Source organism: Poeciliopsis prolifica, unplaced genomic scaffold (genome assembly GCF_027474105.1).
Source record: "Poeciliopsis prolifica strain line A6 unplaced genomic scaffold, Auburn_PproV2 SCAFFOLD062, whole genome shotgun sequence".
Classification (NCBI taxonomy): domain Eukaryota; kingdom Metazoa; phylum Chordata; class Actinopteri; order Cyprinodontiformes; family Poeciliidae; genus Poeciliopsis; species Poeciliopsis prolifica.
The window spans coordinates 1,449,626-1,474,338 of record NW_026562437.1 but is presented as its reverse complement, the minus strand read 5'-3'; the positions used below and the strand labels follow the sequence as shown (position 1 = coordinate 1,474,338).

Sequence of the window (24,713 nt, the reverse complement as noted above, 5' to 3'; positions counted from 1 at the left end):
TACGCTGAGTCCTGCTTATGTTACCATTATCGTGATAGTAGCAGTAGAGAAAATGTGCTGCATGGACTAGTTTCAACAGTTTTACAGTACAAAGTCGCCCACTGCCTCTAACTTTCACAGGTCTAATATGTGGAAACCTTGTGTTTGTGTTGAACCTTCCTGCATTCAGCCTTTTATTGTTTAATATGAACTCAGATTTCCATTAAATCAATTTTGTGCAAAATAAATGACATTATGATTCAGAGATTTCATTTTCATCTACATGTTTTAATGCTGCAGTCATTCTATGGACCTAAAACCTTTTTTCACAGCTAATCAATAAATGATGAGCAACTTATTTAACCTGATTCCTTCTTTATCATGTTTACAGTTTTGGTTCAAGGTTCAGTTTGGCTCATCTTAAAATTTCCACCATGTTCTTCAGCAGCTCGTCTCAATAAATGATAGAAAATCTTTGTTTCTATTATTGTCTGTGGTTCAGATTCTCTAAAAGTGTCAGAAACCAGAAAGTCAACTGATTATTTTAAATGCATCTGATAAACAATAGAAAAAAGATTTTTATCATTTTAACAAGTTCTAGTGAGTCAACAACACTAATGATTATCAAGCTGTTAAATATTTTAACAAAGTTCATCTTAAAAGAGTCAGAATAAAAACTGAACAACAATAAACTAAAACAGACTCACCTGTAACCTGGTGGATAAAACATGTGGAGCGTTAAGTTGTGATCTTTGCTGTTCACCGGAGAGTTTCTGTTTGGCTTTACGTCACAGTGAAGGCAGAACAAGGGTGAAGATCGCAATAGAAACTTTGACTTGGTTCTGCTAGTCCTGTCAGGCTACCTTCCTGTACTTGTTTCATCTTGTCTTGCTCTGGTTAATAAAACAGCCTCGTGCTTCACAAACATGTTCCAGCCCTTTATATTAAATCCACTTCCTTGAACTGTTTTTATCTTTCTACAATTAATTATTTTATACAATTCTAAACACATTTTCAGCCACTAAAGCTGATTTTCCACTTTGATTTTTCTCTGAACTTTAATATGAACATGAAGGTGAACATGATTAAAGTCCAGATGTTAGAAAACAAAAATAACTCAGAATCCTTCAATCTAATAATGTGAAAAATAACCAGTTAATGATGCAAACAGGTTTAGAAGATTCAAATCAATAACAAACAGAAATCATCCAAATAAGGGAGAATAAGAGCTGATGGACCATTAATGCACAAAAACTTCATGCTGTGAAACAAGAGACTAAAATAAAAATTAAAAATCTTACATTAGTTGAGTAAAATTTAACTGATATAAAAAACAGAAATAGAACATAACATTTTAATAATAATAGAAATCAAAATAATGCTGTAGCCAATTAAAGAGAATATTTAATAGGATAAAATAAAACTGAATGAAAAACAAAATGGCGCATCATATCGAAGAGAATTATGGAAGTCCATGTAAAAGTCCAGCCTGCTGCTGCCGTTACATCAATCAATAGCACATTTATCTGATCCTCTATTGTTTTTTAAATAGAGAAATGTTCTGCTACTCTTTCACACTGACAATGAGACTCAGTTTAATTATTGAAACTGAAACAAAAAAAAAAAAATCCCCATCTGCAGTGATGTTGACAGTTAAATCTGTGCCCCAGGGTGAGAGATGACTGTTTGCAGTGTACAGTGGAGTCTAAACCTAAAACTTCCTTGGTGCTCAGAGGAAAAACCCCACAGAAACAAACCTGCTTCCTCCTTTTATTCTGTGAAGTGCACAATTCAGAGACTGAGATCCAGACAAAAGTTAGGGAGCAAAAACAATCTTTAATACGTCTGCAGACGGAGAGCAAGAAATACACTGCATTAGGCACAAATTAGGATCCGCTCTGAGGAACCCAGAGTTGCATAGTTACTTTATTCATCTCTTTACTACATAATCGGAGACTCAATCTTCGAAGACCAAACAAAAGAAACAAAGGAAAACATACGAAACCTTGTATGCTCATTCACTGTAATGTCTATGGGAGGTGAAAACTAAACACTTTATCTTCATGCAGGGAAGGCCACGGGAAAAACAGCGAGTTCCCAAATAACTGTCTGGGGAAGTTCAGCCACTCTGGAAAACTTACTCCAGTAGACACATCTTGGGTCATTAGTTTGTACACCGTTTACAGCTGCACAGAAAAACACCTTGACTGTGATTCAAAAAACATTACATTTATATGACACATAAAGGAACATCATTTAATATGAATAAAACCTCTTCACAATTTCACCCTTTTTTTTTTTTTTTTTTTTTTTTAGGGAGCAAAAAACAATCAAGTGAATGAAATCCATAAATCTTTCACCATCAAATAATGGTTGAAAATATGAACATCATAGGAGTGTTTCAGCAAGTATTTTGACCTCTTGTGACATTAAGCAAAGCAAAAACCTGGAAGCAAAAATTTCACATTAAAGATAAAAATCAAAAGAAAGTGTCAATTTACTTGTACTTGGGATAATGAGAAAATCTTGGTCGCTGGAGAAAACAAATTCAACCTCAACATCAGGCGAGTTAGGAGGCCCATGGAACTGGGCCACAGTTGTAGTCAACAAAGCATTTGAGACAGAATCAGAAACGGACGACTGCACAGGATTATTATCCAACCCGGCATAAGTATGCACAGTTTTTTGCAAGGGGGTGTTGAGTAAGTCTAGTTAGCATAACTATAGAGATAGTTAACCTTTAGACGTATAAAATATTAGATATAGCATGAACATTTAGAGTAGATTCCAAGTTAGGGAAACTTAGATAAAGATCCAAAACTAATTTAACTGGTGTCTCTCGGAACTTACATAAATTTCTAAGGAGGGTTTTTTTGTTGTACGTTGCCAGTTAGATAAGAGAAACTGGAAACGGTCCAGACCATTAGTCGCATCTTTAACCTGCATCCTATAAATAGAAACTGGTAACAAGAGTGTTACGAGTGCACACAGACCAGCTGAGTTTTTTGGTAACCCATCAAATAATCTGTAATAATCACCACACCACCAAACATCGCTTCTGGAAATTGGTTTAAAATCTGCTGGCACCCGAATTATATTTGAACAATTTTGTGAATAGAGATTTCCTAATTTAAGAGTTCTGGTCATAATAATGCATGTGAAATTAGCTTCGGCTAGTTTTTGAAAACACCGGTTTTCTAAGATCAGTTTTAGTGAGAGGGTAAACACTGTCCCACTGGTTACAATGGGAAGATGGATTAGTTTTAGACATGACATCGAGAAAGAAAGAAGAAAAGAAAGAAGGGCCAGGATTATCCTAAGCACAGGACGTGGTCCCATGCAGACAACACAGTCAGTATTAGATACATTCGCAGCACTTTCAGCCAATAATAACCAATTATTTGTAGAAAATGATATACCTGTCGTTACTCTGAACCAGTCATCAGCCGTGAGTTTGTCTAAAACAGTAATACCTGTGGGAGAATATGGTGAGACAACAGTAACATCACCCCCCTCACAAAGAACAAAAAGAAATTGTGGATCCTTTCCTGATGAATGAGTATAGGTAAAACCTCCAACAGTTAGATAATATGGGCAAAGATGAGGGTGGTATGATTGAACCTTTCACTGTGTTTACCGTGATGTGTAGTCTTTGCGTCGTTTTACCCATCGTAAAAAGTTTCATATGTTGTCTGGCGTAGGGAGTTGTTCCCCATTTCGGCGTCCAGATGTTTCCCTCATCTGCTACGAGTGCAGACGTGATCCTAACCTCATTCGTCATGTACCACTTACATTTTTTGTAGTTCTGTCCGTTACCTGATCCAGTATTGGTGTTCAAGGCTGACCAGGGAATCATGAGGCCAACTGAAGAATCAGGGGGCACACACACCTGAAGGCCCCCTTTTGAAGCCTGCTTTTGTCCACACAATTGTATCTCACGGTTGGTAGAGCGTCTGCTCCTGTTGAGTTCTGCTGGGCCTACTGGAACTGCATGCATGTGATCAGCATAGTATGGCATCCTTAATCTACGTCGGTGTTCTGTGACGCTGCCTCGGCCCATCCATGTTCTTAATGCTGCCTCAGCTAGGCGTGGTCCAACCTACTGAGTGAGCTGTGTTGGCAACTCTATTTTTTCAGAGATGCTTGGTGGAGCCTCGTTCTCTGGGCTCTGGACTGGTCCCGCAGGATGTGACGATGGAACCCGCAGGATGTGAACTTCTTACAGTGGCTGGTGTGAACCCAGGTCGACCCCTCCGCGACCTTAAGAGTGGTGTGTGTAGTCAAAAGCACTTGAAACGGTGCCAGCCAGCTGTGGGAACGCCAGTTCTTCCTCCTGAAATTTTTAGTAAACAAAAAATCTCCAGGCTGGACATGATGTAATGGTTTGCTCGCTGGCCCAAGTCATCCTCCTTGGGCCTGTCGTCTTTAATCGATCTGTTAGAGAAATTCAGTAGTTAATCATGTTGTCATTACATGTTATTAAAACAATTCCAGGTTTCATCAGCGGTCCCATTCCGGTGTTTGAGAAATCCTGCAAATAAGATTGTGTTTTTAACTTCTTCGCATGCGCATATTAGTTCAATGTTTATTAAACACAGAACATGTAGACAAACATTACATGTAAACAAACATTCACTCCAACATGTAACAGACACAAACAAACGTTGAACGCCATCAGAAGTCAGTCAGTCAAATTTGCATTACAGTCAAATACTTACAGTCAGTGCTCATTTTATGTGCATATTTTCTTAAATTGAAATGGCCAAATTTACATGAAGCTTCAAATAGAGAAAATTACTTTTAACAACATATATTAATGTTTAAATTCAACTCTAATGGACAGGATTCTGTTTTAAAGTTCAGCTTTGTGTACACATACAGAAGAGATCTCAATATAATATAGAATTGCAGTACCTAATTTATCATGTTTCTGCTGAAGCACTTCATTAATAAAAAAAACAGTTTTGTTATAAACTAATAGTCCCTGGACAACTAAAGGTATTTTAATCTGTCTAAGTTCAAATTTATCACAGCTGTATGTATAGGAATTACCTCTGGTCAATTGAAATGTAACCAAAATATGATATGGTATACCAACGCGTATATAATGCAACCTATCTGACAGCAGATAGGTGCTCAAAATTAGTGCGACATCGTAGGAAACGTACAAAATCAGATTAGAATACCACGATGTCTGGAGATGCCATAACAGCCCTTTCTGCACTTGCCACTGCGCGCAAACTTTGTAGCAATGCGGCTGCTACAGGATCTAATTTGGAAAATAGGTGACCAATTTCAATTTATCACCATGTTTTTGGAGCAAAACAAAAAACCCTCTTCTCATCTAACCATCTCTATAAAACATTCAGGAAAGATCGGGAAAAATCCCAGAGTTTGAGGTGTCTGCAGCTGTTTTTCAGCGCTTTGAATGACGTCAAACCAACTTCAATTCACATTTTACTTCAATCCTATGTAAAATGTGTGAGCTCATTAATAATCCAAATCCCTTGTCATGACATACTTCTCTCAGAGGTTTCTCAATCTCAGCATAACCCGGTATGAAATGCCTACAATAGCCACAGAGTCCTAAAAAGGACATCAGTTGTTTCTTCGTTTGAGGGAGAGGTATGTTCACAATCGCTTCAATGCGGTTGCTGGAGATAGCTCTGCCTTCGGAGGAAATCACATGACCCAGAAAGACAGAAGGCTGCACAAACTGCAATTTGCTTCTTTTAACTTTATGACCATTTTCTGCTAGGAAAATGAAGTAATTTCATGCTTTCAGAAACACACAGATTTTGATTGGGAGCTGCCAATAATAAATCAACATACTGCAAAAGAACTGTCTGTGGTGCGAGTTTCAAATGTGAAAGATTTTCATTTAATGCTTGGTGAAAAATGGTTGGACTCTCACAGTAGCCCTGACAAAGTCTGGTGAATGTGTAAAGTTTATCGTTAAATTGAAAAGTGAACCAGAACTGGCTTTCTGGGTGAATTGGAACACTGAAAAAAGCATTTGCTAAATCAATGACTGTGAAAAAAACATGCTGCCTGTTGGAATTTGTGATAAAATAGTGTATGGATTTGGAACAATAGCTGCTCTGGCAATGACAGACCTGTTAACTTCTCTAAGATCTTGAACAAACCTCCACTCAACAGGTTGATCAGGAGCACTGAGTTTCTTCACAGCTTCTGGTTTGAAAGGGTATTGTTTTTGATTGGGATAGTAACAATTTGATTTGGGCATTATGTGAATTGGTTTTTCATTTATTATTATTTTTTTATTATTAAGCCCACATCATATTTGTAAGAAGCAAATCATGGTGATGGCAAAAAATAAATACTTTCTGAGTGACATATACAATCAGTTGTTTCATATGTTGCTTTTGCTAGAGGGCCAAAAGTTTTCCACCCGTCTCCTGGATGTTTTGCCAAAGAGACATAAGGAAATAATTTTTTTTAAAAAATCAGTCAGTGTGAAGAAGCTCAGTTGCTCAGGTGACAATCAGCAAAAAAAAAGCAGGTCTCAGCGGACCAGCATATTTGAGTTGCATGCAGCAAAGATGGGCGTGTCAGAAGGGAGGAGTCACCCAGCTCATCAGCTGGATCTATCTACATCACAGTGGAAGTGGGAGGGACTCTTTCACGAGCCATTTGCAAAATGGCCTCAGATTGTCGGTCTGTAATCAACCATTTAAAAATGTAGAGCAGACTTGGTGTTTTGAACAAACTAAATCAGTTGGAGTTTGTTTTGGACACGGAGCCCCGTGTCTGAACATTCAATAGACAGAAATAGTGAGCATGGGAAGGACTTTGTGTATTTCAGTTGTATATTTTATATATGTGTTGTGTGTGTTGGTACTTGCGATTTGCTGAACCAGAGGTTGCTCCAACGGCACCAGGTCTAGTTAGCTGGAATACCCTCCACGATGTCCTGTAAATCCACCTCTTAAAGGAAAAACTTGACCCATCTGGGGAAGCCTCTATGGTTGACATCAAATCTTCCTCCTCGGGCTCTGTGCAACCTCCTGGTTGTTTCTGAATTGTCTCTGGAAGCACTCTCTGGCCCAATGTCCTTGTTGTCCATGGATTAAACAAACATCAGGCAGTGTGTTGCTTTGTGACTGCCCATACTGTCCTTGCTGTGGCTGTGGATGTTCAGGGCAGCCTGATGAAGCATGGTGAGTTGGCAGAATTGTGTAGTTGGGTCTCTTCAACCTCACGGTCCATACATGGGACACTGAAGATCAGTCGAAGCACCTGGTGAAGGCTTAGGCTGGTGTTGTAGAGTTTCTTGCTGTTTCTTTCTCATCCGGGTGTTCTCAGCAACTGCAGTAAAAACAGTCTTTTCTTCTTCCCCTCCAGGGGAGGCATAGTGTCTTCCTCCTCAGTCTTCGGGCCGTAGGGATAATGGTCATCAATGTCCAAAAAAAAAGTCTTTCCTCAGTGAGGCTGATGGTTGGTAAGGAGGAAGAGCTGGATAGCGTCTAGCGATGCCAGGTGGACCTGTTGGTGCCGCTGGAAGCAAGCTCATCGCAGCAGGTTTACATGTTGGGAAGAGAGAAAAACAATCATTAGCTTTCTCATTTTTCTGCTCTTGTTTGTTTTGTGATTCCTGTTTCCAAACTCTAAGTGTGTCCGTGTGTGCATATTATTTGTAAATGGTCAAGTGAGATTTTTTTTTTTGTTTCTTTTTTTTTTTTTTTTGTTTCAGCAGCTGTTGTTTCTGTAGCACTAATTTTTCTTCCAATTCCATCAAATGCTCGGGTTCAAATGACCCATGTTTAGGAAATCCAAATTTAAGATGCCATTGTGGCAAATACTGAAACATGATTCCCCATGTTTTCTAACATCTCTTCTACAATCGGCCCAAGAGGAACATAATTACTAAATCCATCACTAGGCTCTTTAGAAGAGAAAAGTCCCATTCTCTAATTTTACAAACCTCTTACAATTTAAAACGTTTATTTGAAACGTTGACTTCAATCCTCAGTCTAATTTGATAGACCTACAACTCAGTCTAAATTAATAGACCTACAAATTCAGTCTAAATTAATAGACCTAGGGGAACTCAGTCTGAATTGACAGACCTACAGGACTCGGTCTAAAATTGACAGACCTACAACTCAGTCTAAATAAATAGACCTACAAACCTTAAGATGTTTTGCAGCCCCTCTCAGCTCTGTTTTTATCCTGTCGTGGCTGATCCAACCCGGTGGAGCACCAGAAGAGTCCTCTTTTTCTCAGACAGACCTGCCAGCGGTTTGGAGGAAAACCAGTTTGAAGGTTTGGTGATCAGCCCTCTCCTGAGGTCCACCGACTTGGATGAACCAGCGAAGGTTCCCGGCCAATGCACCAAATTGTGAAGTGCACAATTCAGAGACTGAGATCCAGACAAAAGTTAGGGAGCAAAAACAATCTTTAATACGTCTGCAGACGGAGAGCAAGAAATATACTGCATTAGGCACAAATTAGGATCCGCTCTGAGGAACCCAGAGTTGCATAGTTACTTTATTCATCTCTCTTTACTACCGAGGCGGAGACTCGATCTTCGAAGACCAAACAAAAGAAACAAAGGAAAACATACGAAACCTTGTATGCTCATTCACTGTAATGTCTATGGGAGGTGAAAACTAAACACTTATCTTCATGCAGGGAAGGCCACGGGAAAAACAGCGAGTTCCCAAATAACTGTCTGGGGAAGTTCAGCAACTCTGGAAAACTTACTGCAATAGACACATCTTGGTTCATTAGTTTGTACACCGTTTCCAGCTGCACAGAGAAACACCTTGACTGTGATTCAAAAAACATTACATTTATATGATACATAAAGGAACATCATTTAATACGAATAAAACCTCTTCACAATTCTTTCCTCCAGATTGAGCTGCTAAGGTTGCAGCAGAGGTTCCCAAAGATTTCCTGGTCCCTCCCTATGGATTAAAATAAAATCCCCCCAAAAAGAAAAAAAAAATCAACTGGACACACATCGTTCAACCAGACATAAACCTTCACACATATTATGTTTTCAAACTCCGCTGAAGTTTATTTCACACATCAGGTTTCAACAAAACAAACTACAAAACATCTTTACAGCGAAACACTTTTGTGTAAGTTTTTCATTCGTCCATGCCGCTTCCACACTGTCTCCTCAGCGGAGGGAGTCGTGTTTTCAAAACCAAAATGTTGTCAGTTCTGAGGACAAGCATGTCAAGAAAGGTAATCTAGCCGTCCAGTCCAAGTCAAGCAGCAGAATTTGACTAAACTGAATGAGATGGAGCTCTGGGAAGGTGAACCAGTCAGGTTCTGCTGCAGAGGGAGATAAGAGGATTGTTCATGCTATGGTAACGTTTACACATCCTTTCAAAATAAGATACAGATCCTCTACAAAAACGAACATTTTACTTTTGTGAAAATTTTAACTGAGGATAATAATAATGCCCTGAGGTTGTTTCTCTGCAACAAAACACAGAAGTGATGCTTATGCACAGGGTGTTTGGTCTCTACAGTTTGAAGCTTCATTGCCTCATTAACATCTGGTCACCATATTATGCAGAGCAGCTTGGACTGTGAATCACCTACCGGGATAAATCCATTCTCCTGTCTCTTCTCTGGCCTTTTTTCCCTTCGCAAAGAAACTTTCCAAAGAATCTGATCTGTTTCTGACTCATTTTGCTCAGCTGGTTTCTGCTCAGCTGGTAACAATACATCACTGGGCTCAATGATAAACGCTGACAGGAAGTCAGTTTCATGTTGAACTGTTCTTCATTGACCTCAATTTGAAACATAAATCATTTTTTAAAGTGCTGAGGTTGCACATTGTCTCACAGTAGTGTAATGGTTTTTAATTGGGATTAATTAGTTTGCCTGATAGTTCAGATTGAGATCAAATAATCTCCATGGAGAAACATCAGTGTTTCTTTTATGTCTTGGTTCAAACGACTCCATTTACTTATTCAGGCTTTTCCTCTCCATCGTTTCTCATGTTCACTGAGGCCTGAGCAGCAAAGTGAAGATAATTCATCTGATAAATATCAGAGTCTGAACTTCTAGTGAATTTGCTGGGACCAATCAGGTGTTCAATATTTTCAGAGGTGGATCTATTTAATGATGACTTTGAACTCATTCAAAGATGATTTTTCAACACTTCTGTTCCATATTTAAGTGATTTTGTTTGTTGCTTTGCATTTCTAACAGTTTTTTTTATTAAACTTGTAAAAAGTGGCATTAATTTTTTCAGGTGAAATTCTGAAGGTTTTGTAATTTTGCATGATTGTTTTGTATTTTTCTGTTATTTCCTGATGATCAAACTTTCACATATTGTTAAAAAGTACTTTATCATTTTCATGAGCTGTAAATAATATTTCAATATTTCTCAATAAATCTATATTTACAACCTTGTTGTCTGAGGCTTGTATTAGACAAAGTGATAAATATTCAGATTGGGGATTTGAAACAGTTTCTGTTTTTGCTTCATCCTTTCAGCATTTTTGATAAAATCTCTTGTTTTACATGATGTCATGAGTCCAGTAATTTTAGAAATGTTAATGATTTCCCAAAACATTCAGTGGGAAACAAAATGAAGATTGTCTTGCTAAAATATTCTCAATTCATGTTTAGTCAGGTTTCAAACAGCTCCTCCCTTCACTGTGGTTTATTGACATCCTGTTTTCTTTCACTTTCACTTCACTGTGGTTTATTTTTATGTTGTCTCTTTTCATCAGGCTGGTTGAAGAGAAGCTTTTACTTCTGATTCAGTTGTTTTTTTTTTCCTTTCTGGAAACATAATTTCGTCTGAATAATCATAAAAAGGTGAGCAGCTCAAATATAATCATATTCTTAATGTTTTTAGGTTTTCAGCTTTTGTTACGTTGCTGATCAAGACAGCAGATTAAAATGTTGCTTTGTGTTCAGAAACTAAAATGTTCAAATAAATACTTTATTTGATGCACATTATGCATTTGAATCGTGTTCGGGTAGATGTGAGTTTGCAGCTCAGACACAAAGTTAAAAGTCAACAGATGTTTTGTGCAGAAAACCAGGAAATGAAAATATTATCTTGATGAACAAAATGTTTCATATGTAACGTCAGAAATAAATTTGAGCTGCTTAATTCAGAATCTGAACCAAAGGACTTCTAGTTGATCTAACATGAACATTATTAATTCACTTGGTTAGAAAGTTTAGGAATAAAACAAAAGAATCGGAAAAGATCAAACGTTATCGGACAGCTGGTGCCACCTAGTGACAGAAAGATGTTACTGCATGTTGCAGAGAAAATCAGGATTTATGTTGAAACTTTTATTCTAAAGTAGAGACTTTAGCTAGTTTGTGATAATAAATGAGACTTGAGACAGTCAACCTTTTTGCATAATTATTATTCAGGTGAATATTTTGACCATAACATTATTTTAGGCTTATTTTCTAACTCCAAGCTGAATCTTAATATCAGGTGATGTGTGGCTTTGGCCTGAACAGATCAATAATTGTGAACATAGATATTCCTCCAAATCATGGCTCTACTTACACATTCAATCTTGAACATTCATGTTTGAAGTAAATTAATATTAAAGATTACATGAGAATCTGTAGTTTCTGATAATGGTTCAAACTAAAACTTGCTCAGTTATTGTGCAGACAGTGTATTTTTATCACTGATAATCAGATTAATCTTGAGGATTAGATTAACTAGACGACATCAGAATGTAGATGATTTGTTTCTAACTGCATCTCAGTGACTCTTCCATTTACATTAATATTATTAACATTTATTTGGAAGGATAAATATTTTCATTTGTAACATGTTTTAGTGTCTCTGTGTAATGAGAGATTGAAAATAATCACTGTAATATAGAAATATATGGTTTAGTTTTGTTGTCTAACTTGAATCTTTTATTTTACTTTTTTAAACTGCAGCTTTGTTAATAAAATAAACAACTAACAATCAAAAGGAGGACAGAAGAAATGGAGGAATGTTTAAGCCGGGAACCAGGTAAATACTCAATATGTTATTATACTCATAAAATTAGTTTAACGTAGTGAGTGATTATGTTGTGCTGTCTCTCCTCCTCTTCCTCTCTCAGGATGAAGATTATGTCCAGCATCCTGCTGCTCCTCATCCTCAGCTCATGTCTCTGTGGTCAGTCTCCATCTTGTCTTTGTGACAGAAAGCTCTCTAGATGGAGCTGAAAGACTCCCATGTTCCAGTTCTCAGTGTGTCTGCTCCTCTCTTTCCCTCTCTGTCTCCTCAGCAGCAACATTTGTAGTGAATGTGACACAGAGCAGCTATCAGGCAGAGGAGAAGCAGAACATCACTCTGGAGTGGACCTTCACCACCAAGACGAACTCGTCTCCTCAGTCCTCTTTATCTACTGTAAACTACGACAGAATCAGACGGATTTGTCATCTATCATGTATTTATGGGTGTTGAAGCTTCTTTATACCTGGACAAAAGATTTGCAGGACGAGTCCAGAGCGACAAAGACGTCCTCAGAGAAGAACAAATCAGACTCCATGTGTCCAGACTGAGGACTGAAGACTCTGGTCTTTACCAATGTCAAGTCAACACAGAATATGGATGGGGCTCTGCCAGCCTTCAACTGAACGTTACCAGTAAGTTTAACTCAAATAGTAAGTCATACTCAGTGTTTTTAAAAGATTTATGACAATAAACAAATATCCTTTAACTTCCTGATTTACCAACAAGTGAACAAATCACCAGGAATTTAGGAACTTAAAACTACTACAGAGATGACAACGTTTGTTCAATTTTTAATTAGTCAAACCAGAAATCAGGACGAACATTGTACCAAGAGTTTGGCTCATTTAGAAATAATGCAACTGGATAACAGAAACATTGTTTAAAAAACATGATTTCAAAGCAAATTTTAAATCATGACATGGTGGTTTATCTCTTTTTCTGTCAAGTTATGGTTTCTGGCCAAAACCGTGACTGCAGTCATGAAACATTTAGTTTGTCCTTATTTATTATTTGTGGAGAATGTTTAGTTGGAGGAAACTTTTAAAATCTTTAAGGTTTATGAAAACATTCCCAAAAAGCATTTGAATCACAGAGAAATGACTTCATAAGATTATTTTCAGTGTTATGTTCCCTGCTATGTTTCAACTGGGTGATAGATCAATGTGGATTATTGATTCTCTTTTTCTGAACATTTAATTAGTGAAGAATCTGGATTTTTTTTTTCACTAGTGCCTTGATAATGTTAACATGTATCAGGTCTTTGAATTCAGATCAAATATTTGCTGTCATTTGTTATTTCACTTTTTGGAAAAAAAAGTGAAAAAAATATAATTGGATTTAGAAAGAGACATATTTAGTTGCTACCAAATTGGTAGCAACTACAACTGAACCTTTTGCTGACTTGTTTCAGAAGCTCCTGATGTTGGACCCACAGCGACAACTGAACCCGAGAGGAAAGAAACCTCCCACCTTGGACTGATATTCATTCTTGTGGTTGTATTTGTTCTGATCTTTGGTATTAGTATTATTTACTTTATCAGAAAGAGGAAACGAAAAATTCTGATGAGGTTGAACATCATCAGATCCACAGACCTTGAGGACTTTAATCCTGTGTGACGTCAGTTTTAATCTGAACCAACAAAAGTTTAAGTCCAAGACTCTTCAGGCTTTGGCTGGAACAGAATAACAGACGGTTTTTCCTCAACTTTTTAAAATAAGTTAAAATACAAGCCCGGGAGAATATAATACATACTTATTTCATTTTGTGGTTGAATCTTATTAATCAAAAATTATATATAGAAATATGTAAAATCTCCTTTTTCTGTGCTCTATCTTTATATTTGTACAAAACATTTTATTTTATAGCACATCACTATTATTTTCTGTTTATACACAATATCTTTGTACAGCTATTTATAAATATTCATATCCTGTATAGCACTTCTGGATAGATGTAAACTACATTTTGTTGCTTTGTACATGTGAAAGTGGAATGACAATAAAGTAAAATTTTATTCTATTCGGCTGAACGTTCATTATTTCATTATTTTGCCTTCTTACTGATTATTTGACAAAGTTAGAGTTACGTTGCACTATATTTGTTTTAAAATTTTAAAGCTGCTGCTTTATAACAGATTATTATAATATGTTGTAAATTTCCCAGAACAGGATGCTATTTTATCAATCTTTAGTTTTTATTTGTGATTCTGTATAACATCATCTGTTTTTTGTTTTTTTTTTTTTTACGGTTTTTATTCTCATTTCTGCACTGGAAGAATAGTTTCTAACACAATAAATGTGGATTATTTACGTTATTTATCTTAACATTTAATCTCGACTCCAATTAGTTTGTTCTAATGAAACTTGTCATGTGGATTAAAGGCAGATTTTTCCTTCACTCTTTCAGTTTTCGCCTCATTTGTGCAACGTTTTCTTCTGTCAAATATTCTGTGGCATTTTCTATTGGAAAGTGATTTTGGAGTCTCATCGATGCTTAATGTTTGTGCTCTGATTGAAATGATTTATTACGGCTCGTATTTTTTTTTGCTAGTATTTTTCCACTAGTAAAATTCAACCTGTTGGTCATCATGTGGATAAAGATGTGAAATTTGTTTCTTTAGTCCTGCTGTTGAAAGAAGAGTCATTTTGAGTCTCTGTTCTTCACATCTGCATTAGAATGAAGCATTATGATGATACACAAGACTCATCATGGGATTAAATATATCATCCAATCTGCAGCTGAATTATATAGTTTTATTATAATGAACTATTTTATTAAACTAATCGAATTTCCTTCTTAGATTTTTGACAATAAGAAGTTTATTCTTCCTCAAAGGCTGAAATAACTCTTTAAATGTTAAAATATACTAAAACATTTGCTACAATAGTTTGTGCATGAATTGAACTATAACGCTGTGACTTTCAGTTTCATTCATAAAAACATCACAGTTGCAGTTTTTACTATCTTGTTAATTAACGTTTCACAAAAAAAAAAAAAAAACTCTTTGGTTCTTAATTTGTACCAAAATAATCCTGTCAAATATACAAAATAGAAAATACTCTTTACAATGTTGGCAAATATTTATTTCAAATGTTTTTTACACATGTATTTGGTGTTAAAACATTTTCATTTTATGTTTAATCATTTTTAGTTAACAGGTTTGAGTCTTTGTTTAATTTAACTTGAGCAGAAAAACCAGTTTGTAACCTGAGAGTTAAACCTTCATGTTGTCAACACAAGCAAAGCTCCTCCCAGGTTCCAGTCACGAGTGAATCTGATGCAACAGATGCAGAAAATGAAATAATTTATGGGACTTTCCTCACTCTCAGTCACTGCCTGTTTGTCTCTCTTACTGAAAATAACAATCACAGTGAGGAGGATCAGCTCACGACTCGACTACAAAGTAAGTATCTGAAACTTCACAGTCTGTGTCTTTATATTTTTAATTGTCACACTATTATTGTTTAAAGCAGTGGCTGATGCAGTATCACCCGCACAGATCAGAGAGTTAATCCATTTTACTGTAAAACAGATTTAATGCAGTCGCTGCTATTTCTGTTCAGTAGAAAACAAACTTGGTGATTTTCAGATGCTTGTTTGATGTAAATATTGAAAAATGTTTCTTCATCTTAAGAGAAATTATTCTGTATGTTCTAAAAAGAAAATTAGGAAAGAAATGTGTAAATAAAAGATGAACTTAAGCGCTCTACGAAAATGTGCTTTGTTTCCACTGGCATTCAGTTTTTTATGTTTAATATCTTTCCAATTTGTTCTACATTTACAGAAATTAATAATCATGCAGTGAAATAATTAAGATGTTTAATATGTTAATGTGACTGCTATAATACATTAAATTAAACTTTCTACATGGTTTTTATTGAACTAAAGTTTCATTTTTCTCTCTCTTGTTCTTTCACAATAACCTGATTAGCAACTAAACGGTTTTATAATCTGTGTAAAAAGCTGAGAGAGTTCATTTTTATGTTCTCTAAAACAAACATTAACCTGAATGAGGTTTAAAGTTCAAATGTTCTGGTATCATTTCAGGTCAATTGAGAGCGATGAATCCAGAGGAAGAGCCACAGTCACACCTGTTTCTCTGGTTTGCATCACGTTACCACGAGTTCTTGGACATCGGCTACAGCTGATAAACAGAAACAAACCAACTGCTCTGACGGTTCCTGGACAAACTGCAGGTGGAGAATTCAAAACATCTGACACCAACATTTCACCGTCATCTTCCAACTCAGTGGAAAGTTTTTTATTCGAGTCACTATGAGAATGAATGTTCTGAGTTTGTTCCTGCTGAGAGAAACTTCTCTGGTTTTTATTTGTTGCTGCGTTTCAGCAGATCCAATAATAAAATCATTTCCTGTTTTCATCAGTTTATTGGAAACAAATAAAGTAAATAAATAAAGATTCTCCTTTCAAAACACATCAAGAAGTGAGAATAAGAACCAGTAATGCTACCGACTGTAATAGTTAAAATATCCAGCAACGAAGCCGATTTTTACTTTTAAAAGTTTATTCTGTGTTTGAATTTGTTTTCAGTTAATTAATTTACAGAAATTAGGTAAACAGTCTTTTTACTGAAAAAGATATTATTGACCTTATTGTTAAAATGAAACTGAACTTTATGTGGTAAAGGCCTGTGAAATTATACATCATTAATTAATTGACATTTTCTGATTCCTGGTTAATTACATGATTTTAATGTAATGAGATATTCATTTTTTAGTAATTAATTTTCCCTTTTGGGCTTTAGCTCTTATAGCTGAAAGATCGATAGCTTCCTAACAATTATTCAACAACCATAAATTAAACTTTTCTGTTACTAAAACACTGAAAAGTTCCTCTTTGTTTTGCAGAAACGTCTCTTTGGTTTTTGTTCTTCTGACCCTGAGAAAATGAGTTTATTCTTCTTCCTCCTTCACCTGACCTGCACTGTGCAGGGTGAGTTTCTACATTTCATGCAAACTCAGGTTTTTCTTGTTGCTGCTCTCAGAGTCACATCTTTCTTGTGGTGACACAGTTAACATAGTTGACGTTTCTCTGCAGGAATATTTACAGGCGAAAACCCTCCATCTGTTTACGAAACAGAAGAAGACGACAACTTCACCCTCAACTGGGACAACCTGACCCAAACCAACACGACCCTCACCAAAATGATCTGTTTTCTCCTGCTGAGTCCTCCTAAAGTCCTGTATCGAAAGATAAGTGGCGCTGAGTCTCAGGATGGACAGTTTTCAGGACGAGTTCAGAGTGATGGGACAGAAGGACGACTCAGACTCCACCTGTCCAGACTGAGGACCGAAGACTCTGGATGTTACCGCTGTGACCTGGCTGCCTATAACCAGCTGTTGAGGAAATGGGAGCTGCAGACTTCAGGTAACTCAGCGGATTTTACTCTCTGCTTGCAGCTCATAAATCCTGATCTCCGTCGGTCATCGTGGGTAAAACTGTTTTCTCCTACAGTAACGTTTGTCCTGAACGTGACCAAAACCTCTCGTGGAGAACGCCTGCATCTCTGAACACAACAAAGCCTCGCCTCACCGCTACTCCAGGTGGGTGGGCTGTGACCATGGCCACATTATCCCCATGCAGACTGCAGCCTTATCAATGATCTGAAGAAATTTGGTTTATGGGGAGGCATTTGCAAAAACAATAACTTCAAGAAACGTTATTAATCAGGTTGAAATGTGATCATCTGCATTAGAGTCAACGTTCATCTTGTCAGCAATATTTCAAATGCAGCACATGTTGTATAAAAAACACTTTGTGTCTTCTTTCAGAAAATCAAATCGTCAAATAGTCATGGTTATACTTGTCACAGTTCTGCTAGTTTTCTTGCTGCTTGGCGTTGCGATTCTGGCCTGTAGACTTTTTGGACGACAATGCACAGGTGGGTGTTGTTCACTGTCTCTGATGGACCTGTTCTGTGTTTTGTTGGTCCACATTGACTCCAGTGTGTTTCCAATCCTACAGGTGTAAACGGAAATATGGATGAATTAAAGGACATACAAATAAACGGGAATGATTTTGAAGAGATGAACCTTATGATCAGCCTCTGAGCTGATCATCTTCCATCCACATCTGCTCCAGATGTTCACCAATCATCTCTTTGATTTTTGGCTCCAGAGACTCTTCTAACAAATCACCATCAGTTTATGGAATAGAAACTGCCTGAGTGTATTTATTTATCCTGACAATTTCCTTCTTCTCTGATCAATTTTAATGGCGTTTCTGACAAAAAGTGGAATTTTGCAAAACTGAAATGTATTTACTCAACCCATCAAAGCAGTTATGTGTGTGTATGTATATATGTATATATATATATATATATATATATATATATATATATATATATATATATATATATATATATATATATATATATATATATATATATATATATATATATATATATATATATATATATATATATATATATATATATATATATATATATAGCCTAGATGGCATTGAATCATTTAACTAAATATTAATGTTCTTAGGGTTTCATTGATCAACTTTTAGGGTTTGCTTAATTTTGATTAGCAAAGTTATGTTTTATGTTACTGCTCATATTTGATGTAAGATATGTTTTACAGTTTACTTTGAAAATTAAAATGAAGAAAAGAACTTATCTTTCTGAATGAAAAGTTATTTATCAAGAAAAGGAAGGTGGTTTTCCTCTCAGCTCTTTCTATTGCAAGAATAAGGACAGTAAGAAGACATGCTCAGTGTTTCAGTCTGATTTGTTCTTTTACAGTCACTCACTACCTACTGAAACTTTAGTTAATGCAAAGTTTCTCACTGAGTTCCAGTAGAGTGAAAATACAATCATAAAATTATACAAACTAAAGAAACAAATTTCTAAAACGACACTAACAACGAACCTCTCAATAACATTCTAATTTACTTTTTATCACAATATTCGATAGTAGTGAATATTGAAGGCGAAGGAACAAAGAGGAAAAGTCAAAGCAGAACCAAAAGTCCGAGCCACAAATGAATATTAAGAAGAAATGGCAGGAATAGGAATAGAGGAAGCAATGCAAGATAAATTTACAATATTTATGAAGGTCCAATCTAAACTAGATGCACTTACAGTCTGTATGATAGTTTATTAATTTTATTATTGTATTTATTTTATTATTTATTATTTTATATAATACATGTTAGAATTAATAATGTTTAATGACATCTTGTCCTTTATTATTGTAATCTAATGCAAAGTTACAGATTGACCAGCAGATGTCGCCCTATTCAAACGAATCAAAATGCTGGAATCAATTCAACATTTCTGCTATTAGTGAAACAGACTATCAGAAGGGTCAGAATAAACCGAGAAAGATGAGATTCTTTAAGTTTTGCAACCAGATGCTGCAGATCTTCTATAAGTCTGATGTTGAGAACCTAATCGGTTCTGCTGGAGCAGCAGCATCATAATGGCTCAACAACTTGGTTCTGGGATGACTGGAGATGATAATGCAAAGAAGGATTCTTCATGAAATTAAGTATGGACAACACTGACCATCCACTGCATGAGACGGTGTTGGGAAAACAGTAACTTCAGTGTCTTTAAGAATTTGAACTGAAGTTAGTATTGCCCAGGTGATACTAACAAGTTACAATATTTACTCACTGAAGCACAAAAACTATATCTATATAGTGAATGTTTTAACCTTTTAAACATAAATTAGTCCACATGATCGAGTTTTATTTTGACATTCTCTGCTGTGGTTTTGATATTTTATTAATTTAATACATGTTAGAATTAATAGATGCTTAATGTGGTTTAATTGTATGAAAGTATTTATCGGAAAATATCAAAAACGTTTTCAGGAAAAGGAGAATTTGGTCCATCACAAAAATAAAATCCTAAATCAAGAAATTGAATTTTGATCCGGAAGCAAACTGAGGAACCGGGTTCAGACTCAGTCACGTGGTACAGCTTCTGACGTCACATCCTGCTCCAGCAACAAAAGCCTCGATGCTTTCTTCACAAAAAGCCTCCTGGTCGAGAAGGACGTCGCTAGTTTTAGGTAAAGATGTGAGTGTTTAATGTAAAAATGTCTTCAGTTCAGCCTCAGAGAGTTTATCAAGCAGCAGGAAACTCCTGCTGAAGAAACATTCACAGAGTGGAAAGAAATCAACGTTAAGATGGAGGAAGAGATGGACGATCAGCGCAGACTGATGGATTTTACCCGGATACCCAAGATCATCTTGCACCGGATAGGTACGAAACAGCTTCACGGTTTACTGATGATCTGAGGCGCGAAACGGACAAAAGCTGCAGGAAATGCACGAGACAGATTGAAGGAAATGATATGCGAGACCTGATTAGGATCAATGTTTTACAAAATGAATAATTAGATGAAAACGACTGGGAGGTTTTAACAAACCCATCCGTAAATAAGAGGCCCTAAAATAAAAGCCACAAGCCAGTCAAGCTTTTCAATAACATGATCGATCATCAAATATTTCACTTTGAGACCCAAAGAGTGTTAAGTCCCATCTGTCTGTAGTTTTTATTAAACTTCCAGGAAAATCTGTATAAATAGGTCAGTGAACGTTTTTACCACAGGTAATTTAGGGCTGCTGCAAACAGAAAAGCATCCATTATTTTTTAATGCATTGTATTGAAACTTCCTTGCTAAATGTCAGTTAGGCGACTGCATCAGATAAAAACACATTTATCTTTTGCTGGCTTTGCTCCGAAGCTGCATTTAGTTTACAGAAAGCTTGGAGGGTGTGGTCCGTTCATGTGTTCATAGGCCTTCACACACATTGATTTTGCAGGTTTGGAACCAATCAAAGCTCACAAACTAATCTTTATCTTGATACCCATTTTTTATAATTAATTCGCTATTTTACCATCTGATTGGAGGTTTTAACACTTTATGATTTAAAAAATAACCCTTGACAAACAAGTACGTCTTTGATTTAGGGTTGAATATGATATTAGTTTTGACTCAGTGGGTCATTTGTTTGTGACGTCTTGGTGTGTCACAACAAATAAACCCCACAAGCAAAGGTGGAATCTTAACTACCCAGAGCAAAGGATGTTAGAGGCTTCTTGAAACCTAATTTTTTATATTTCCAGTAAGAAAGAACAGCTGTTAATGTAAAGGAGGAATGACATGGAAACTCGGCACATCAAGTTGGTAGAGCTTTGTGTAAGACTCTAAAGTAACTGCAACAGCTGCTGCGTGGAATATTAGTCTGGGAGCCGCCAGGTTCAGATGTTGCCGTTTTGTTTGCTCACCTGAATATCCACAATATGTTTTGGATGACATCAAGTTCATTCTGGTCAGAAGATCCACAGGAAAAAACACTAAAAAAAAAAAAACATGACCACATTTTTCCCATATGGTCTGAAGATAAATCTGACCTGAGCTTAGAATTACCTAAATAATTTCCATGCATTCATATGGAGAATGTTCATAATATATTCTCACTGATTTTCATACATATTAACATATAATTTTAGATTAATCAAAGAAAAGGATGATTAGATGCATCAAGAGATTAAAGTGTAAGATTCATTGACTCAAAATTAAAAGTTTGTGTTTTGTGTTTTGGTCCAGATCTCCAACATTGTTCTGTGTGTAAAGACAACAGGATTTTCAAAGACCTCAGCAACCAGGAGGGGAACTTCACTTTAGAACAAGAGGAACCAGAACCTCTGGAGATAAAACAGGAACCAGAACCTCTGGAGATAAAACAGGAACCAGAACCTCTGCAGATAAAACAGGAATCAGAACCTCTGCAGATAAAACAGGAACCAGAACCTCTGCAGATAAAACAGCAACCAGAACCTCTGGAGATAAAACAGGAACCAGAACCAGAACATCAACAGCTCAAAGAGGAAGAGAAGCAACTCTGCATCAGTCAGGATGAAGAACATCTTGTGCTGAAACAGGAGACTGATTACATTTTGGTGAATCCTCTTAATGTGCAAAGAATCCACAATGAAACAGAACCACAGAGGAACCAACTCATTTCTCATGGCTCTGCTGAGGATGAGAACCAGGATCAGGAAGAAAGCAATTCTGAAGACCCAGGAAAAAAGAGAGATGAAAAACAGAAACAAAAGGAGAAATTTGAGAAAACCAAGCAGCGGAAAGGTAAAACTAAAAGTTCAAAGCAAAAAAAATACAAGAAAGATCACCCACAACAAAAACTATATTCTTGTCAAATCTGTGATGAAGCCTTTTCTCAAAGTGGTTTGTTGACCACACACATGAGAACTCACACTGACAAGAACCCTTTCACATGTTCAGCCTGTGGAAAAAGTTTCACACGCAAATCAAACTTAGTTCGTCACATGATCATTCATACAGGTGAGAGGCCTTTTTCGTGCAGGACTTGTGGAAAAACTTTCCAAGGTAAAAGCAATTTAACTAGACACATGATAGTTCATACAGGTGAGAAGGCTTTCTCATGTAGGACTTGTGGGAAAGGTTTCTGTCAAAAAATCAATTTAATTGGTCACATGAGGATTCATACAGATGAGAAGCCTTTTTTGTGTGCGACTTGTGGAAAATGTTTCAATCTAAAAAGAAGTTTAACTAGTCACATGAGAACCCATACAGGAGAGAAACCTTTCTCGTGTGGGACTTGTGGAAAATGTTTCTATCAAAAGAGACATTTAAGTAGACACATGATAATTCATACAGATGAGAATCACTTCTCATGTAGGAGTTGTGGGAAAAGTTTCCATCACAAAAGCAGTTTAACTAGTCATATGAGGACTCATACAGGAGAGAAACCTTTCTCGTGTGGGACTTGTGGAAAATGTTTCTATCAGAAATGCAGTTTAACTAGACACATGACAATTCACACAGATGACAATCCTTTCTCATGTAGGACTTGTGGGAAAAGTTTTTGTCAAAAAGGCAGTTTAATTTGTCACATACGGACTCATACAGGTGAGAAGCCTTTCTCATGTGGGACATGTGGAAAAAGGTTCCTATATAAAAGCAATTTTACTTGTCACATGAAAATTCATACAGGAGAGAAGCCTTTCTCATGTAGGACTTGTGGGAAAAGTTTTTGTTATAAAAGCAGTTTAATTAGCCACATGAGGACTCACACAGGTGAGAATCCTTTCTCATGTAGGACTTGTGGGAAAAGTTTTAGTCAAAAAAGCAGTTTGATTTGTCACATGATGACACACACAGGTGAGAAGCCTTTCCCATGTGGGACTTGTGGAAAAACGTTCCGATATAAAAGCAATTTTTCTAGTCACATGAAAACTCATACAGGTGAGAAGCCTTTCTCATGTAAGACTTGTGGGAAAAGTTTTTGTTATAAAAGCAGTTTAATTAGTCATATGAGGACTCACACAGGTGAGAAGCCTTTCTCATGTGGGACTTGTGAAAAAGGTTCCTATCTAAAAGCAATTTTACGAGACACATGATGATTCATGCAGGTGAGAAGCCTGTAAAATTTGGCTTGATTAAAGTGGAACTCACAAATACAGTGAAGGAGGATCTTGTCACAGAAAATCAGGTAAAATGTGTTACATAATTTAAATTGATAAGAAAACATAAATATCCAACAACTCAAAAATATATTTAGAGATTTTTAGTAAAATGATTTATTCAGAAAACCAGAATATGAAGAATTACTAATAGTTATCCTGATATGTAGACCAGTAAACCAAAAAACACTCAAAAATAATTATAGGTCAGATTCCAATTATTTGGCTTGAGTCAGAAACCAAACTTAAATAATTAATTGTCCAACTAATCCTGTTCTTTTTTTGTCCGTAAAAGAGTCCCATATCTTCGATAATCAAAATGTCTTGGAAGCAGTTGGCCGTATTAATCCAGTCTAAATCCTGAAAAGAAAAATCCAAAACGTCAAGACCCCCCAAAAAAGATGAAAAAAGAGAGTGGCCTTGTAAAGTTGTTGTAGTCATTGTATGTCTATTCTTTGTTGTACTTATACCTCATTAATTGTAGTCACAGGATGCATATTTAGCTGTTAGGTTGCAAATTAATTACCTGTAATAATTTTTTTATTCTAAATTTGTATCTGCATATGCTTTATTTTTTCATGTTTTGCTCTTCAGGTTCTGTTTTTGGAGGAAATACTGTTGATTCTATGATGGCAACAAAGCAGGCAGAAGTTTCGCTAAGTTATGTTGAAACCTGAGATGTTTTGATAAAACATCTGCATTGACTTTATTCATGTTATTTTTATTCTGAACTGAAAATTTATTTTTACCCATATGTGTTTTTTCATTTATCTGTATTTGTTTGATAATTGTTTTACTATTTATGTCAGAAATGTATTGGTTATATTGATTAAATTTCAGTTGTAAATGTGACTTGCAGAAACAGTTTCTTTTTATTTTTAATTCTTTATTTTTGAAGCATTGAGAAGATTACAAAAGCTTGATTTCATCTCGAGGTTTCAGTTCCAGCCTGTGATCAATTACAAAATTCCTCCTCTTTACCATTCACATTTACAAAAACAACACAAAGAGGAGACATTTTTCTTTTAAAACATAAATTAGACCACAGTATCCAGTGTTGTTTTTTTCTGCTGTGATTTATCTTCACTGTGTGAAAGTATTTATTATTAAAGATCAACAAAGTTTCCAGAAACAGGAGAATTTGGTCCATAAACTGCAAACAAACGCAATAAAATCCTAAAACAAAAAAAATGTGAAGGTTTTTAAACAGCAGCGTTTTGCTCACATGAACTTTGATCCGGAAGCAAACTGTGGAACCAGGT

The 24,713-nt window shown here is 36.1% G+C and overlaps 2 protein-coding genes across 4 annotated transcripts in view; both read left to right on the top strand.

The window, feature by feature from the left end:
- Positions 1–11,936: 11,936 nt before the first annotated feature.
- The window catches only part of LOC129379904 (uncharacterized), a 41,225-nt gene continuing 28,448 nt past the window's right edge, over positions 11,937–24,713 (top strand). Inside the window, exon 1 of the mRNA XM_055060846.1 lies at positions 11,937–11,971. Coding sequence (XP_054916821.1) covers positions 11,952–11,971 — 20 coding nt within the window. The 5' untranslated portion in view covers positions 11,937–11,951. The remainder of the gene's footprint in view (positions 11,972–24,713) is intronic.
- LOC129379901 (gastrula zinc finger protein XlCGF57.1-like) lies at positions 19,921–24,610 on the top strand. 3 transcript variants are annotated; one of them, XM_055060844.1, is made up of 3 exons: positions 19,921–20,202; positions 21,554–22,093; positions 24,046–24,610. In XM_055060844.1, the coding sequence occupies exons 1-3, from the start codon at positions 20,127–20,129 to the stop codon at positions 24,126–24,128; spliced, it is 699 nt and encodes a 232-aa protein (XP_054916819.1). In that variant the 5' UTR covers positions 19,921–20,126; the 3' UTR covers positions 24,129–24,610. The 3 variants fall into 3 exon arrangements, with proteins under 3 accessions (XP_054916819.1, XP_054916818.1, XP_054916817.1); XM_055060843.1 differs by having other exon boundaries at positions 21,554–22,354; XM_055060842.1 differs by having other exon boundaries at positions 21,554–23,317; positions 23,401–24,610.